This window comes from Schistocerca cancellata, chromosome 2 (genome assembly GCF_023864275.1).
Source record: "Schistocerca cancellata isolate TAMUIC-IGC-003103 chromosome 2, iqSchCanc2.1, whole genome shotgun sequence".
In the NCBI taxonomy this organism is placed as follows: Eukaryota; Metazoa; Arthropoda; class Insecta; order Orthoptera; family Acrididae; genus Schistocerca; species Schistocerca cancellata.
In genome coordinates, this window is record NC_064627.1 from 122,157,863 (window position 1) to 122,172,556 (window position 14,694).

Sequence of the window (14,694 nt, forward strand, 5' to 3'; positions counted from 1 at the left end):
AGCTCATTGTTACCAAATGCACTGTGTTGTTTAACTGTTGTATTGAGTTACACTTAGGACTAACTAAGAAAAACCTCCTTACCTTTACTTAGATAAAGCGAAAAAGGGGAATAAAGTAGTAAAAAATTCTCTCTTTACGCTGGCGTAAAAGAAATGGTTCAAATGGCTCTGAGCACTATGGGACTTAATATCTGAGGTCATCAGTCCCCTAGAACTTAAAACTACTTAAACCTAACTAACCTAAGGACATCACACACATCCATGCCCGAGGCAGGATTCGAACCTGCGAGCGTAGCGGTCGCGTGGTTCCAGACTGAAGCGCCTAGAACCGCTTGGCCACACCGGCCGGCAAGCAAACGTAACATCATACGTAACAGTTACGCAGGTTGCATGGCACAAACACGTGTCGACCTGGAAACTTTTCAAAACACAATATCTTGTAAACGACTCGCACTAGAATTCTACAACATACACCACTGAAATTCTAATTTAACCTACTTTTAGTTTGTTAATGCCAAAAGGTATTGTTCCATTTGAAAAAGTGTCTCTTTGCACAAAAAATACACTTTCGAAGCATTATTACAATCTGTTTATTGGCTAAAAATACGAGCATCTAACTATCAACCCTTTCTGTGAAAACCGCACATCAATATACCTACCGCAGCGACCGTAGCAGTCGCGCTGTTCAGATGGCTCTGAGCACTATGGGACTTAACATCTTAGGTCATGAGTCCCCTAGAACTTAGAACTACTTAAACCTAACTAACCTAAGGACATCACACACATCCATGCCCGCGGCGGGATTCGAACCTGCGACCGTAGCAGTCCAGCGGTTCCGGACTGTAGCGCCTAGAACCGCAAGACCACCGCGGCCGGCTCTCGCTGTTCCGGACTGCGTAAGAGAAATGATAGCTTAGAAATCAAACAGAAAACAGCAAAAATTAGTAAATAAATTTTAACAACAGAATTTAGAAAATATAGTTTATTTTACAGTACATGCTCGTTTTAGAAAATACATGGTAATGGACGATAAAAGAGTGATGAGTCAACAGTGCTGAAGTTGGTATGCGAGATGGCGACGGGTCGTTTATGTAAACATACAACTCTCTTACGGACAACTATGCGGAGAAAAACGACGAATTCTGATGGGCGTCACGCCTACCCGTGGTAAGGCGCGGGACCGTGCGCGGGTGCCGGGTACGAGTATGCGTGGGCGGCGGGAGCGGGGGCGACCGAAACAGCTGCGGGGGCGGCGTGCACCGGAGCGTGGGCGGCAGGGGCAGCATAAACAGCGGCGTGGGCGACGGGGGCTGGGGCGGGGGCGGCGTACACCGGCGCGTGGGCGGCGGGGGCAGCATAAACTGCGGCGTGGGCGACGGGGGCTGGAGCCGGGGCAGGGGCGGCGTACACCGGCGCGTGGGCGGCGGGTGCCGGAGCGGGGGCGGCCACGACCACGGCCCTGGGCGGCGCCGGCGTCGGGTGTCCGACGCGCTTCACGACCGCCTGGAAGCCGTTGTGGTCGTCGGCCGTGTACTCGACGATGCGGGTCGTGCCGTCGGCGTCGATGAGGCTGTAGGCGCCGGTCACGCGGTCGCCGTCGCGGTGCTCGAACTGCGTCTTGGCGTCGCCCGTGTGCGAGTCGGCCACGGCGTAGTCGAACCTGTAGCTGGGCGGCGCGTAGTGGTCGTAGGCGACGAGGTGGGCCGGCGCCGGCGCTGGAGCCGCAGGGAGGTGGGGCGGCGCTACGAGCCCGGCGTGGGCGGCGGCCAGCAGGCAGGCGAGGACGGCGACACTCTGCATCTCGGGCGACTGCTGCAGCTGTCCTGGCAACGGGGGAGGTGGGTGTGGTGTGGCTCTGTGGTCGCTGCTCCCGCTTAAGTACGTGTCTAACGTCCGGCAGAGCCGGGAGAAAGTATTTCGGCGTCGCGTAACCTTCGTCCTTGGCGGCATTGCTGTAGGAGAGTGTAGAGGTCGCAAGGTGATTGTACCGGAGATCTCAAGGAAGGCCACCAACGTGCGATGTAGTAGCAATTTCCTAATCGTCACCTGACTTGAGAATGACAAAGGAATCACACAGAATTAAATTACAGCAAAGCACTAACTTACACGGACGTTAACAACCGCCATTCCAGGTAACTCTTGTAAATGTGACCCTCTTGTGAGCCAGCTCATGACATGTTAGTACAACTATTGTCTCCTACAGAACCTTTTTAAGAAGTACTGGTCAGCACAATAGTAGACAGACGTTGTAACTCTGTAAATTTATGGTGCGATATGAGAACATACTTACGAATATTTAAGCTTATGTTATACGGATATTCTAGAACATGTCAGTGTGCAGTAATTGAATGTTAATAACGATAATCGCAGCGGGAGACTTGTGAAATATATGTTCATTTCCATAAACAAAATTTCGATCCTTTTCAGCCACGTCTTCCGTCGAGGCATTCATAAGTTACATATTTATTTTCGTAACGTGATCTTCGGAACAGACTTGCGGCAGGATGAGCGATACTGCTGTTACTACTACTATCAATTAAAATAGTTTCGCCCTCCTTGGTACTGTGTAACTTCGGAAACGAAATCTTTTAAATAGAGGAGAAACTCAAAAATGCAATAGTTAGACAGTTACTGTAGTATTCAAGCTGTATAATTTTGAGATTCAGAATGCTGTAAATTGCAACCTGTGTTCCATAATTGTGTACGACAGTGTTCAAACTGTAGTCGAAAAAGGAAGTGTAAGTAGAAATTTTAATTGTGTGAAGTAATCATCTATAGTTCATGGTGATTTTTGTTTTACGGCCATCAGGTCTTGGTCCAAGACGTAATTCTCTGCCTATCGTTTCGTCTTCCAACGCTGGTGATATCTTCACAGGATTTAACTACTTAAAAAGCAGTTAAAGTCTCAAATAAGCGCAACATACCGAACTGTTTACACGTATCCACGCAGCGGTCGGTTCGTGACGTCGTCAGATCGCTATCTAACATCGCGGAATTACGTCGACGTATTGCGTGGAGCTTGTAATGGGCAAAATTTGGGGCTGTTTGTTTTATTTAGCACTAACAAGGGAACCTCCCCATCGCACCCCCCTCAGATTTAGTTATAAGTTGCACAGTGGATAGGCCTTGAAAAACTGAACACATATCAATCAAGAAAACAGGAAGAAGTTGTGTAGAACTATGAAAAAATAAGCAAAATATATAAACTGAGTAGTCCATGTGCAACATATGCAACATCAAGGAGGATGTGAGCCCAGGAGAGCCGTGGCCCCGTGGTTAGCGCGAGAAGCTGTGGAACCAGAGGTCCTCAGTTCAAGGCTGCCCTCGAGTGAGAAAAATTTAATTTTTCTTTTTTCAGACAATTATTATCTGTCCGTTCGTTATGTTTTCATCACTTTTTTGGGAGTGATTATCACATCCACAAGAAATCCTAAATCGGGCAAGGTAGAAGAATCTTTTTACCCATTCGACAACATATTCCTGTCATGTGACGCACATGCCGTTACCAGTGTCGTATATAATATATCAGACGTGTTTTCCTGTGGAGGAATCGGTTGACCTATGACCTTGCGATCAAATGTTTTCGGTTCCCATTGGAGAGGCACGTCCTTTCGACCACTAATCGCACGGTTTTGCGGTGCGGTCGCAAAACACAGACACTAAACTTATTACTGTGAACAGAGACGTCAATGAACGAACGGGCAGATCATAACTTTGCGAAAATAAATAAAGTAAAGATGTCACTCGAGGGAAGACTTGAACCCAGGACCTCTTGTTCCGCAGCTGCTCACACTAACCACGGGACCAGGCGTTCCCGTGCGCAGATTGTCCTTAATGTTGCCTATCTTGCGCAAGGGCTACTCAGTTTGTATATTTTGCTTATTTTTTCCATAGTTCCACACAACTTCTTCCTGTTTTCTCGATTGATCTGTGTTCCGTTTTTCAAGGCCTATCCACTGTGCCAACTTATAACTAAATCTGAGGGGGCTGCGATGGGGAGGTTCCCTTGTAAGGTCCACAATTTGTCTTATTTCAATCCTTCTTCTCTTCCGCTAAAGTTGATTTTGTCCTATTGAATTTCTTTGGCCTCTCTGTACATCCTACCATACCAATCATTAGTTCTTGAAAAGCCACAGTATGTTTTTGTATTTCCTGTGTACACTGACAAGGACAAGGAATTTTATATACTCGTGCTGTTGCATATCTTCAAAGATGCATACACCTTTCTTCTTGGTTTAAAGCATTCACAGTAATTACAAAATGGAGCGTTAACACCCGACTTAAGGAGCACAAAAGCAATTGTCGTCTGCGGAATACGGATAAATCAAGGACTGTGCGGCTGGTCCCGGCGGAGGTTCGAGTCCTCCCTCGGGCATGGGTGTGTGTGTTTGTCCTTAGGATAATTTAGGTTAAGTAGTGTGTAAGCTTAGGGACTGATGACCTTAGCAGTTAAGTCCCATAAGATCTGACACACATTTGAACATTTTTGATAAATCGACAGTAGCAGATCACGCAGTGGAAAGTTCTACTAAGCGTTCAGTTTCTCGACGATAGAAATCTGCTCTTCGGTCACTCAGCCATTGGAGAACCGCTGTGTGGGCGTCCTCATCGGTGGAAAACCTCTGTACTCCGTGACTGCTGCGAATCATTTCCTCGACTGTCTAGGCATTGTCGCCTGTGGTCGATGTCAATGGTCTTACTTGCCGCTCTGCATCACCGACGTCCTCGCGGTGTTCGTCAAATTATTGGCACCATTTCACTTCGGCTGCACGCACTATTGCGTTTGAGCTACAGCGTGACTTTTTCCAGTGTACAAACTCCAGAAATTGATCGATAGGAGGATACGGAACAAAAAAATCTAATGAACTTACTTCCGGAAATGCATTGTTTCCATGATAGAAACCATTTATTGAATCACACTTTGTTTCACACACTGCGGTGTAACACGCGCTGTACCTTGCACCCAGACTTAGAGTATGCATGGTTTCCTCCCCCAGGGTGGTACTTTTCCTCATGCCCTAGCGCCTTCTCCTGCCCTAGTAATTGGTAATGTTGTCACATTCATTTCTCTTGCTGACTTACCTTGGAGTGGATGTGATACAGCGACATACACAATGGTTTCGTAATCGAATCGAGAGCTTACCGACATAGTGTTTACTTACGGAGAGACAAATGGCAACGAACGGCGGGCAGCAAGGCTGTATCAGGAGACCTACCCCCACCGACAACAACCCCTGCATTCAGTGCTTGCAAGGGGGTTTCTCCGTTTCTCTGAGACAGGGTCGCTTCAGGAAGCCGGAAATCATGAAGGACGTACCCGAAATGTTCGGACACCAGACTTGGAGAAAAATGTGGTTAACACTGTGGAAGGCGACCTCCGTGTCACTACCAGGCAGCCGGCCCGCCAGTACAGGCTAAGCCTGACTACGGTGTGGAACATTCTCCATGACAGTTGTTACTACCCTTATCACTTACTGCGTGTCATCCATCTCATTCACAGATGAGACCGCCTCTACGCGGAGTGGTATCTTCAACTTTCATAAGTCATCCATAGGATAGTATGTAGAACCCCCATGATATGGTGACAGTGAATCGTAACCGTCGGTGCAGCAGGAATGTGTGGACCGGCATAATTGGCGACTGTATTTTGGGACCAGATTCCCTTCCACGTCGCCTAACAGACTGGAACTACCGGCGTTTCTCGCGGGTGACTTTGTTTCCCCTGCTGGAAAAAACTGCTATTGATGATTCGAAGGGTTATGTGGCTGCTACATGATGATGCTCTACCCCATTTCACCGTTAACGTCGGGACGCATCTCAATCGTGTCTTCCTTGGTCGATGGATCGGACGAGAGGGTCCACTTGTGTGGTGGGCTGCTCATTCACCGGATCTCAACCCGCGCGATTTCTGGTTATGGGGCGATCTCAAAATTGTATCGCGTATACAGAGCCCATTCCAGATGTGGAGACACTAGAGCAGCGTATTCATGCTGCCTTTGACACAGTTCGGATGCAGCGTGGCCGATGTGAACGTGTGAGACGGAACATGCTACGGCGCGCACACGCATGCGTTGAGGCACGTGGAAACCATTTTCAACACATATTGTAACTGTAGGTGCATGGTACAGCGCGTATTAGACCGTAGTCTCTGTAACAATGTACGATTGAATGACTCGTCTCTAGCATGGAAACATGCATTTCCGAATTTAAGTATCCTTCAAATTCAAATGGTTCAAATGGCTCTGAGCACTATGGGACTTAACATCTGAGGTCATCAGTCCCCTAGAACTTAGAACTACTTAAACCTAACTAATCTTAGGATATCGCACACATCCATGCCCGAGGCAGAATTCGAACCTGCGACCGTAGAGTCCCGCGGTTCAGGACTGCAGCGCCTATAGCCGCACGGCCACCGCGTCCGGCTTTAAGTATCCTTTCATCGGTCAATTTCTAGAGTCTGTAAACGGTGGAAAAAAATCACCCTGTGTATAGGGTGGTCAGAAACAGTCTGAAAAGCTTGTAAAGGTATCTTAGGGGAGATTATGCTGAGAAATAATTGTTAAGACAACAATTCGATAGGTTGCACTGTTTCCGAGTTATTTAACATTGAAGTTAATGAATCCGGTCGCTGCGCACGCAGATTTAAGCAGCCTGCCAGAGGCGCTGTTGCCAGATGTGTTGTTTGTTTGATTTCCTCAAACTTAACGAAAGTAGCTCTTTCTCATTTAGCTTAAATTCATCATATTAAAAATGTTGCATTTTAACAAATAGTAACTCACGGATCCACAGATGTCTGTACATTACCTCATTTTAGAACACGCAAGTGCTTGAATCTGCGCGCTCCAAGACCTCACTGGCTAACTGGAATGCTAAATAATTCGGAAACGGCGCAACGTATCGAATTTATTTCTTGACAGTTATTTCTCAGTACAGATTCGCCTGCAACACCCTTACAAGCTTTTCAGACTGTTTCTGACCACTCTGTATACATCCAGAATTTGACGGTTAATCTCTGTGAAATGTAGAAGTTTTGCATGAAATAATCGTAGTGTCTGGCCTACTTCAATTTAGAAGCACGTTTCCACCTACCACGCCATATCTCTCGCATAGCGTGACGCAACTGTTATCAGAGATAGCGGTTATGGCTGAAACATCCAGTTTTTTGTTATATCGATTTTCTTCAAAGCCAGTTCAACCGGACTATTAAAACCCCTCAAAATAACCGGTTTCTAAAATAATCGTTTTCCGGTTTTTTATTCCTATTATTTCCTGTAATAAATGTAGAAATCAAACAAAGATTGAAAAATTTTTCCTCCTTCAGTTTCAAGATACAAAAACTCAAAATGCTAAATTAAATAGGGAATCAGAAGAAAACTTTGTCTGTCCACCTTTCGATCCTTTTTTCGAAAAGTGACAAGTGGTTGACTACTACAAAAAATTACCAAGATTCTCCTACCGATACTAATTATTTGAAACTCCTCTCAAAAATCATGTTTTAATAAGATCACACCACTATTTGGACATTAAAAATAGTCAGTGCCAAAGGGCGAAAACTGAGGTTGAAGAACTGTATTTTTCGTGTTAATTTTTCCTTTTCCAAGGGCTACAAGCGAACTAAGGGATATTATGTAGACAAAGGCAGCAGATCGATTGCTTTCTATTTTTATTGGAAACTGTACCTGAACTGTTAAGTTTTAAGTTTTCTCGTCATATTTTGTCGCAAGTTTGTTGTCGATCCTCCCATTTTTATTCTTTTAAAGCAAGTGTACCATTGTATGTCACCGATGCCGCACTTTGTAAAAACTTCCAGACTAGGTAGGAATGGTGCCACTATGTAATAAAACTGATGTTCAACGACGACAGTGAGAAACTACCAGGTAGGTCATATGGGCCACGCCTCATGATAACAGGTGCATTATTGTCTCGGCAGCATTATATCAAGTCTTATGCCATGCGTTTGTTTCTCTTTTCTGTCGGCATTGCTATTAAAACAACACTAAATCGCTTTCCCCTTTTTTTTTATAATACCGCAATATTTCAAAGCAATGCAAATTATACATATGAAAGTTACTTGTTCTTTTTAAAAAAAAGGTTTATTTAGGAAAGAAAAATTTTAGCACTGCTGCTGTGGCTAACTGATATTTCGGTTTTTTATCCAGTTGTTCGTAAAAAGAAAGAACACCTGTTATAACCTAGACTATACAAATACCGAAAAAAACGGTTATTCAGAATTAAAATACCGGTATCGGTTTTAACTGGTCGGTTTTTCCCATCCCTAGCTGTCATCCGTACCGCAGCACAACTGTGTCTGCAGTAAACCCGGGACACGTATTCTTTTCTCACAATGCACCACTCTCGTTAAGATTTTACGGAGGGATGACATGCGTAACTGACTTTCTGAAGTACTTAAGTATCATACCGGGTGACCAAAAAGTAAGTATAAATTTGAAAACTTTATAAACCACGGAATAGTGTGGATAGAGAGGTAAAAATTGTGACACGTGCTTGGAATGACATGGGGTTTTATTAGAACAAAAAAAAAGAAATATATTGTTAGAAGTGTGAAAGATCTTTTGCGCGTGTCGTTTGGTGATGATCGTGTGCTCAGCTGCCACTTTCGTCATGCTTGGCCTCCCAGGTCCCCAGACCTCAGTCCGTGCGATTATTGGCTTTGGGATTACCTGAAGTCGCAAGTGTATCGTGATCGACCGACATCTCTAGGGATGCTGAAGGACAACATCCGACGCCAGTGCCTCACCATAACTCCGGACATGCTTTACAGTGCTGTTCACAACATCATTCCTCGACTAGAGCTATTGTTGAGGAATGATGGTGGACATGTTGAGCATTTCCTGTAAAAACAACATTTTTGCTTTGTCTTACTTTGTTATGCTAATTATTGCTATTCTGATCAGATGAAGCGCCATCTGTCGGTCATTTTTTGAATGTTTGTATTTTTTTGGATCCAATAAAACCCCATGTCATTTCAAGCACGTGTGTCAATTTGTACCTCTCTATCTACATTATTCCGTGATTTATTCAGTTTTCTAATTTATACTGACTTTTTGATCACCCAGTATATACCATCTACAATTCTAGACTGGAGACTGGTGAGCATGTCACGACCACTAAATGAGCCTGTATCAAATGTGCCAGTTGTCTGTGGATATTTTATGTCATCCCTGACAATTCCTACAGGTAAGCATTCCAGACTGACGATTAGTGATGAAGAGTGGGTCAAACGTAGGATTTGTAATATACCTGTTTCGTGGAGGAGTTATACTTCTTTACGATTCTTCCAGCGGATCAGCATTTGTTTGAGGGTAGCTGCCATTTGCGCCAAGGGTCGACTATCGACAGGTCTTCCTGCATTCTGAGCCAATCTTCTGGCGTTGCTGCTTCCCTATACACAACAGCAGCATCCACAAGCAGCCTCACTCAGCTTCCGACGATATTCACCAGATCACCTTGAACGGTTAATGACTTCAACATTCCCTTGAAGTTACTTTCACAGCTTACATTTTCTCCCTGTGAAGAATGACGTGCGAACTTCTACCCGGTAAGAAGCCTGCAAGAAAATCACAAGCGTAATTCCGTATTCCGTAATCTCGTAATTTATTCACTAGGTCAACGTGTAGAAATGTATCAAACGCCTTCGGAAGTCGAGTCAACAATCTGGGAGGAACGGATCGAACTGAGTTTCACAAAATCGTTGTTTTCGAAATGTATTTTGATTCGTACAGAGGAGATATTCTGTTTTCGAAAAGGTCACAGTACGCGCGAATAAAATGACTTACATAATCCTACAGCAGATTTACATTTTCGATATACGCACCTACTCACGACCCTTCTTGAAAACTGTTACAAACCGCGCCTTTTCCCATTAGCTCTGAACGCTTCATTGCTCCGGCGATTTACGATAAACTGTTTCTAGAAGGGAGCGGGTTTCTTCGCATAATCTGTATAGAATCTTACCGGTATAACATCTGGTCGAGTCGCCTGTTTTTCGTTGAGAGGCTGTAGTTAATTTCTTATTCCGTGATAACTCTGTCGTTTACGCTTTCATGTGACCGTTGAAAACAGGAATCTTATTACGTTTTTCTTTTGCGACACGATTTCAGAATATAGAATTGAGTATTTTGCTCTTCTCTGTGAAATGTTTATAAATGTGTAACGAAAGTAGCCTCAATTATAATTAACGCCTGAAACTATATAAATAATTGTACGTATATAAATAAATTTGTGTATTAATTGAAAGAAACGATATACTAATTAGATTATGTATTTTTAATTATTCATGAATTATTTTGTAAAGAAGTATCTATGAGTTAAAATATTTAAAGAAAACTCTGTGAAACAAAATGTAGTATGTACAGGGTGTTTCAAAAATGACCGGTATATTTGAAACGGCAATACAAACTAAACGAGCAGCGATAGAAATACACCGTTTGTTGCAATATGCTTGGGACAACAGTACATTTTCAGGCAGACAAACTTTCGAAATTACAGTAGTTACAATTTTCAACAACAGATGGCGCTGCGGTCTGGGAAACTCTATAGTACGATATTTTCCACATATCCACCATGCGTAGCAATAATATGGCGTAGTCTCTGAATGAAATTACCCGAAACCTTTGACAACGTGTCTGGCGGAATGGCTTCACATGCAGATGAGATGTACTGCTTCAGCTGTTCAATTGTTTCTGGATTCTGGCGGTACACCTGGTCTTTCAAGTGTCCCCACAGAAAGAAGTCACAGGGGTTCATGTCTGGCGAATAGGGAGGCCAATCCACGCCGCCTCCTGTATGTTTCGGACAGCCCACAGCAATCACACGACCATCGAAATATTCATTCAGGAAATTAAAGACGTCGGCCGTGCGATGTGGCCGGGCACCATCTTGCATAAACCACGAGGTGTTCGCAGTGTCGTCTAAGGCAGTTCGTACCGCCACAAATTCACGAAGAATGTCCAGATAGCGTGATGCAGTAATCGTTTCGGATCTGAAAAATGGGCCAATGATTCCTTTGGAAGAAATGGCGGCCCAGACCAGTACTTTTTGAGGATGCAGGGACTATGGGACTGCAACATGGGGCTTTTCGGTTCCCCATATGCGCCAGTTCTGTTTATTGACGAAGCCGTCCAAGTAAAAATAAGCTTCGTCAGTAAACCAAATGCTGCCCACATGCATATCGCCGTCATCAATCCTGTGCACTATATCGTTAGCGAATGTCTCTCGTGCAGCAATGGTAGCGGCGCTGAGGGGTTGCCGCGTTTGAATTTTGTATGGATAGAGGTGTAAACTCTGGCGCATGAGACGATACGTGGACGTTGGCGTCATTTGGACCGCAGCTGCAACACGGCGAACGGAAACCTGAGGCCGCTGTTGGATCACCTGCTGCACTAGCTGTGCGTTGCCCTCTGTGGTTGCCGTACGCGGTCGACCTACCTTTCCAGCACGTTCATCCGTCACGTTCCCAGTCCGTTGAAATTTTTCAAACAGATCCTTTGGTTACATTAAACCTCCGTGGAAAACTTCGTCTTGTTGCAACAACACTGTGTTCTAGGCGGTGGAATTCCAACACCAGAAAAATCCTCTGTTCTATGGAATAAACCATGTTGTCTACAGCACACTTGCACGTTGTGAACAGCACGCGCTTACAGCAGAAAGACGACGTACAGAATGGCGCTCCCACAGACTGCGTTGTCTTCTATATCTTTCACATCACTTGCAGCGCCATCTGTTGTTGAAAATTGTAACTACTGTAATTTCGAAAGTTTGTCCGCCTGAAAATGTACTGTTGTCCCAAGCATATTGCAACAAACGGTGTATGTCTATCGCTGCTCGTTTAGTTTTTATTGCCGTTTCAAATATACCGGTCATTTTTGAAACACCCTGTACATTCGTTTGTCTAACGCTCCCCCCCCCCCCCTTGTTCTCCGCTATCGAGATAAGTTGCGTAAGTTGTATGCTTTTGCTAAATAATTATGTTAATTTCATATTAAGTAGCCGTCTTTCATTTGGAGATCCGTTTCCTTGCTATTAATGTTGTATGCGATTTTATTATGCATTTTTTTAGTCCAGTTTCAGGCTGCATCGAAGAGAAGTCGCTGGCTCATTGTTTGGTGGTCACGATCACCTACTGCTTGCGTAGATGACTTTGATCCGTTAAAAGAAAGGCGAACGGTCTACCCGATGGGAGGCCCTAGCAACACGGCTAACTAACTAATTGTTCTCATTTCGCTTCGTCCATTTTTTTTTAGAACTATATCTGGTTTCATTTAAATATATAATGAGCTTTCTTTGATTTCGAAGGAACTTACTAACAAGACTCTTGAAACGTTGCCGTACTTTCCCAACCTCAAAAACATTGCTAGGCACATACTTGTGGAAGCTTTATTATACCGTATTTATTTTCTACTGATGCTCTACATTTTCAAACCCACAGACGAAATTTGGTGTTGACCGTTCAGGTGTTCTTGAATATGTTGCTTGTGCCATTTGCTAAGCAGAAGTACACTGATGAACCGGAACGTTATGACCACTGTCCAAGCAAGCGTGGCCGCGTTGCGGGTACGTGACGCGGGATGGCAAATATATCAGCGGAGCAGAGACGAATGAGTAATCATTCTAGCGACGATACGGGCCGAAAATTATGAAATCAGCTGAGCACTATGGGACTTAACAAAAAAAAAAATGGATCAAATGGCTCTGAGTACTATGGGACTTAACATCTGAGGTCATCAGTCCCCTAGAACTTGGAACTACTTAAACCTAACTAACCTAAGGACATACCACACATCAATGCCCGAGGCAGGATTCGAACCTGCGACCGTAGCGGTCGCGCGGTTCCAGACTGAAGCGCCTAGAACCGCTCGGCCACTCCAGCCGGCTTGACATAGGCGACACCGATAAAGAGCAGGTTGTTATGGGTCGGCGTCTGGGAACCAGCGTCTCGGTGGGGCTGGACAACTGTTCACGTGCTACTGTCGTGAGCATCTAAGAGGGCCCTTCAATAAGTAATCCAATACATTTTTTCTCAGCCAGTTTTGGTTGAAAACACGCGGAATTTGTTTTGGGTCAGCTTAGAATATTCCCGCTTCAGCTCCTACAGTTTCATGTAGTTCCGATAACATCGCCTCCGTAACGCAGCGGTAGCGTTACCGCCTACCACGCAAGGGGGCCCGGCTTCGATTCTGGGTGTTGTGTGTCCTTCATCATCGACAAGCAAGTCGCCGAAGTAGCATCAACTAAAAAGACTTGCAATACGGCGGCCGAATCCCGAAGGGGATATCCCAGCCAATAAATGCCATACGATCATTTCATTTTTACTTGGCGGCGGTATACGCAGCCTTCAAAACTGCGTCTGCAGCGGATGTACGTTCCAAGCAGATAGTTCTCCTTTAGTTTCTCTTGGCGGAAAACCTGAACATCGCAGATATTCATAGTCGCTTGCAAAGTGCCTACGGAGACATGGCAGTGGACAAAAGCACGTAGAGTCCTTGGGCGAGGCGTCTATCTTCATCGCAACGAAGCCGCGCAAACCTGTCCTAACTCCCGCGTGCTGGCCGGTCGCACACCGCTATGACTCCTGCAATGTTTTTCTCGCCACAAAAATGCAAAAAACTTCTCCGTGATGACTCAAGGCCTTATACGGGCCTCCACATCCGACAGAAGTTCACAAAATTTCATTGGACTGTTCTTCCTCATCCACACTATAGCCCGTACCTCGCACGTTCCCGCTTCCATCTGTTTGGAGGATGCACTCCGCGTGAAGCAGTACGTGGTTGATGGGGAGGTTATTAATGCCCATCATGCGGGCATACGGGCGCTCCCAGCGTAAGGCCGTTGTATTGAACGGAGATTATGTTGAAAAGTAGGGTTTTGTAGCCAGATAAGGGAGGAATAATACAGTACACCGGTACCCTCTGCCATGCACTTTTCAATGGTTTGCAGAGTATGAACTGAGAGGTAGCTGTAGAAGACGTACTAATCGAAAAATTTGGAATGTCCCAGAAAATAAGCAGAAGTGAATGTTACGCCGTGAGAGGGTTAACTAACAAAGAAGAGATTAACAGAGAAATAATATTAAAGCAACGGTGACATAAACGAAAAAGAAACTGAAAGTAACCCAGGAATTGGAACAAAAGGATACCGACGAATTTCTAGCAGTGTTAGAGGGGGAAACAAACTGAGAGTTGGAACTGACGTCCGGAAAAGTAATGCAGCGACACTATAGGCCATCGCAATTACAGGCGCCAACGCCCGCTTCTGGATCACCTCTCCAACACAGGATGTGAGTGCGTACGCTGACGGACTGTAAGCAGAGACATTGCGACAAAAATGAGTGCACGTCTTTCAGACGCGGTAAGCACGCGCGACCAACTTACTCGTTCCTCGTGACCTTGGCAGTGCTGAGTGGGGCAGTGAGAAGCTCGTGGCTCGAGCACAGGCGCTGATTTGTGAGGCGATTCAGTCATACTCTTAGCGGAAGGGAAACCGGCGAAGTGTGATAATGAATGGGCTCCAGTCAAAATACATGACGACAAGTACACGTTTAACGAAATCATTATTTCATAATCGCAATATCTTTGCATTTTCTCGATAACGTGTTTACTACATTTACACCTAAATACATACCTCGCGAGCCACCACAGTGCATAGCGAAGTGTACATTCTACCGCCACTAGTCAT

At 45.0% G+C, this 14,694-nt stretch overlaps 1 protein-coding gene across 1 annotated transcript; it reads right to left on the reverse strand.

Moving 5' to 3' along the window:
• Nucleotides 1-967: 967 nt before the first annotated feature.
• LOC126151494 (cuticle protein 19.8-like) lies at nucleotides 968-1,950 on the reverse strand. The gene has a single exon (XM_049915945.1). It carries the CDS (start codon nucleotides 1,948-1,950, stop codon nucleotides 1,159-1,161), a length of 792 nt encoding a protein of 263 aa, XP_049771902.1. The 3' UTR covers nucleotides 968-1,158.
• Between the last annotated feature and the right edge of the window lie 12,744 nt (nucleotides 1,951-14,694).

Bases quoted from the DNA above. Each gene is read 5' to 3' on its own strand.
- LOC126151494 (XM_049915945.1), bottom strand. From the start codon at position 1,950: ATGCCGCCAAGGACGAAGGTTACGCGACGCCGAAATACTTTCTCCCGG.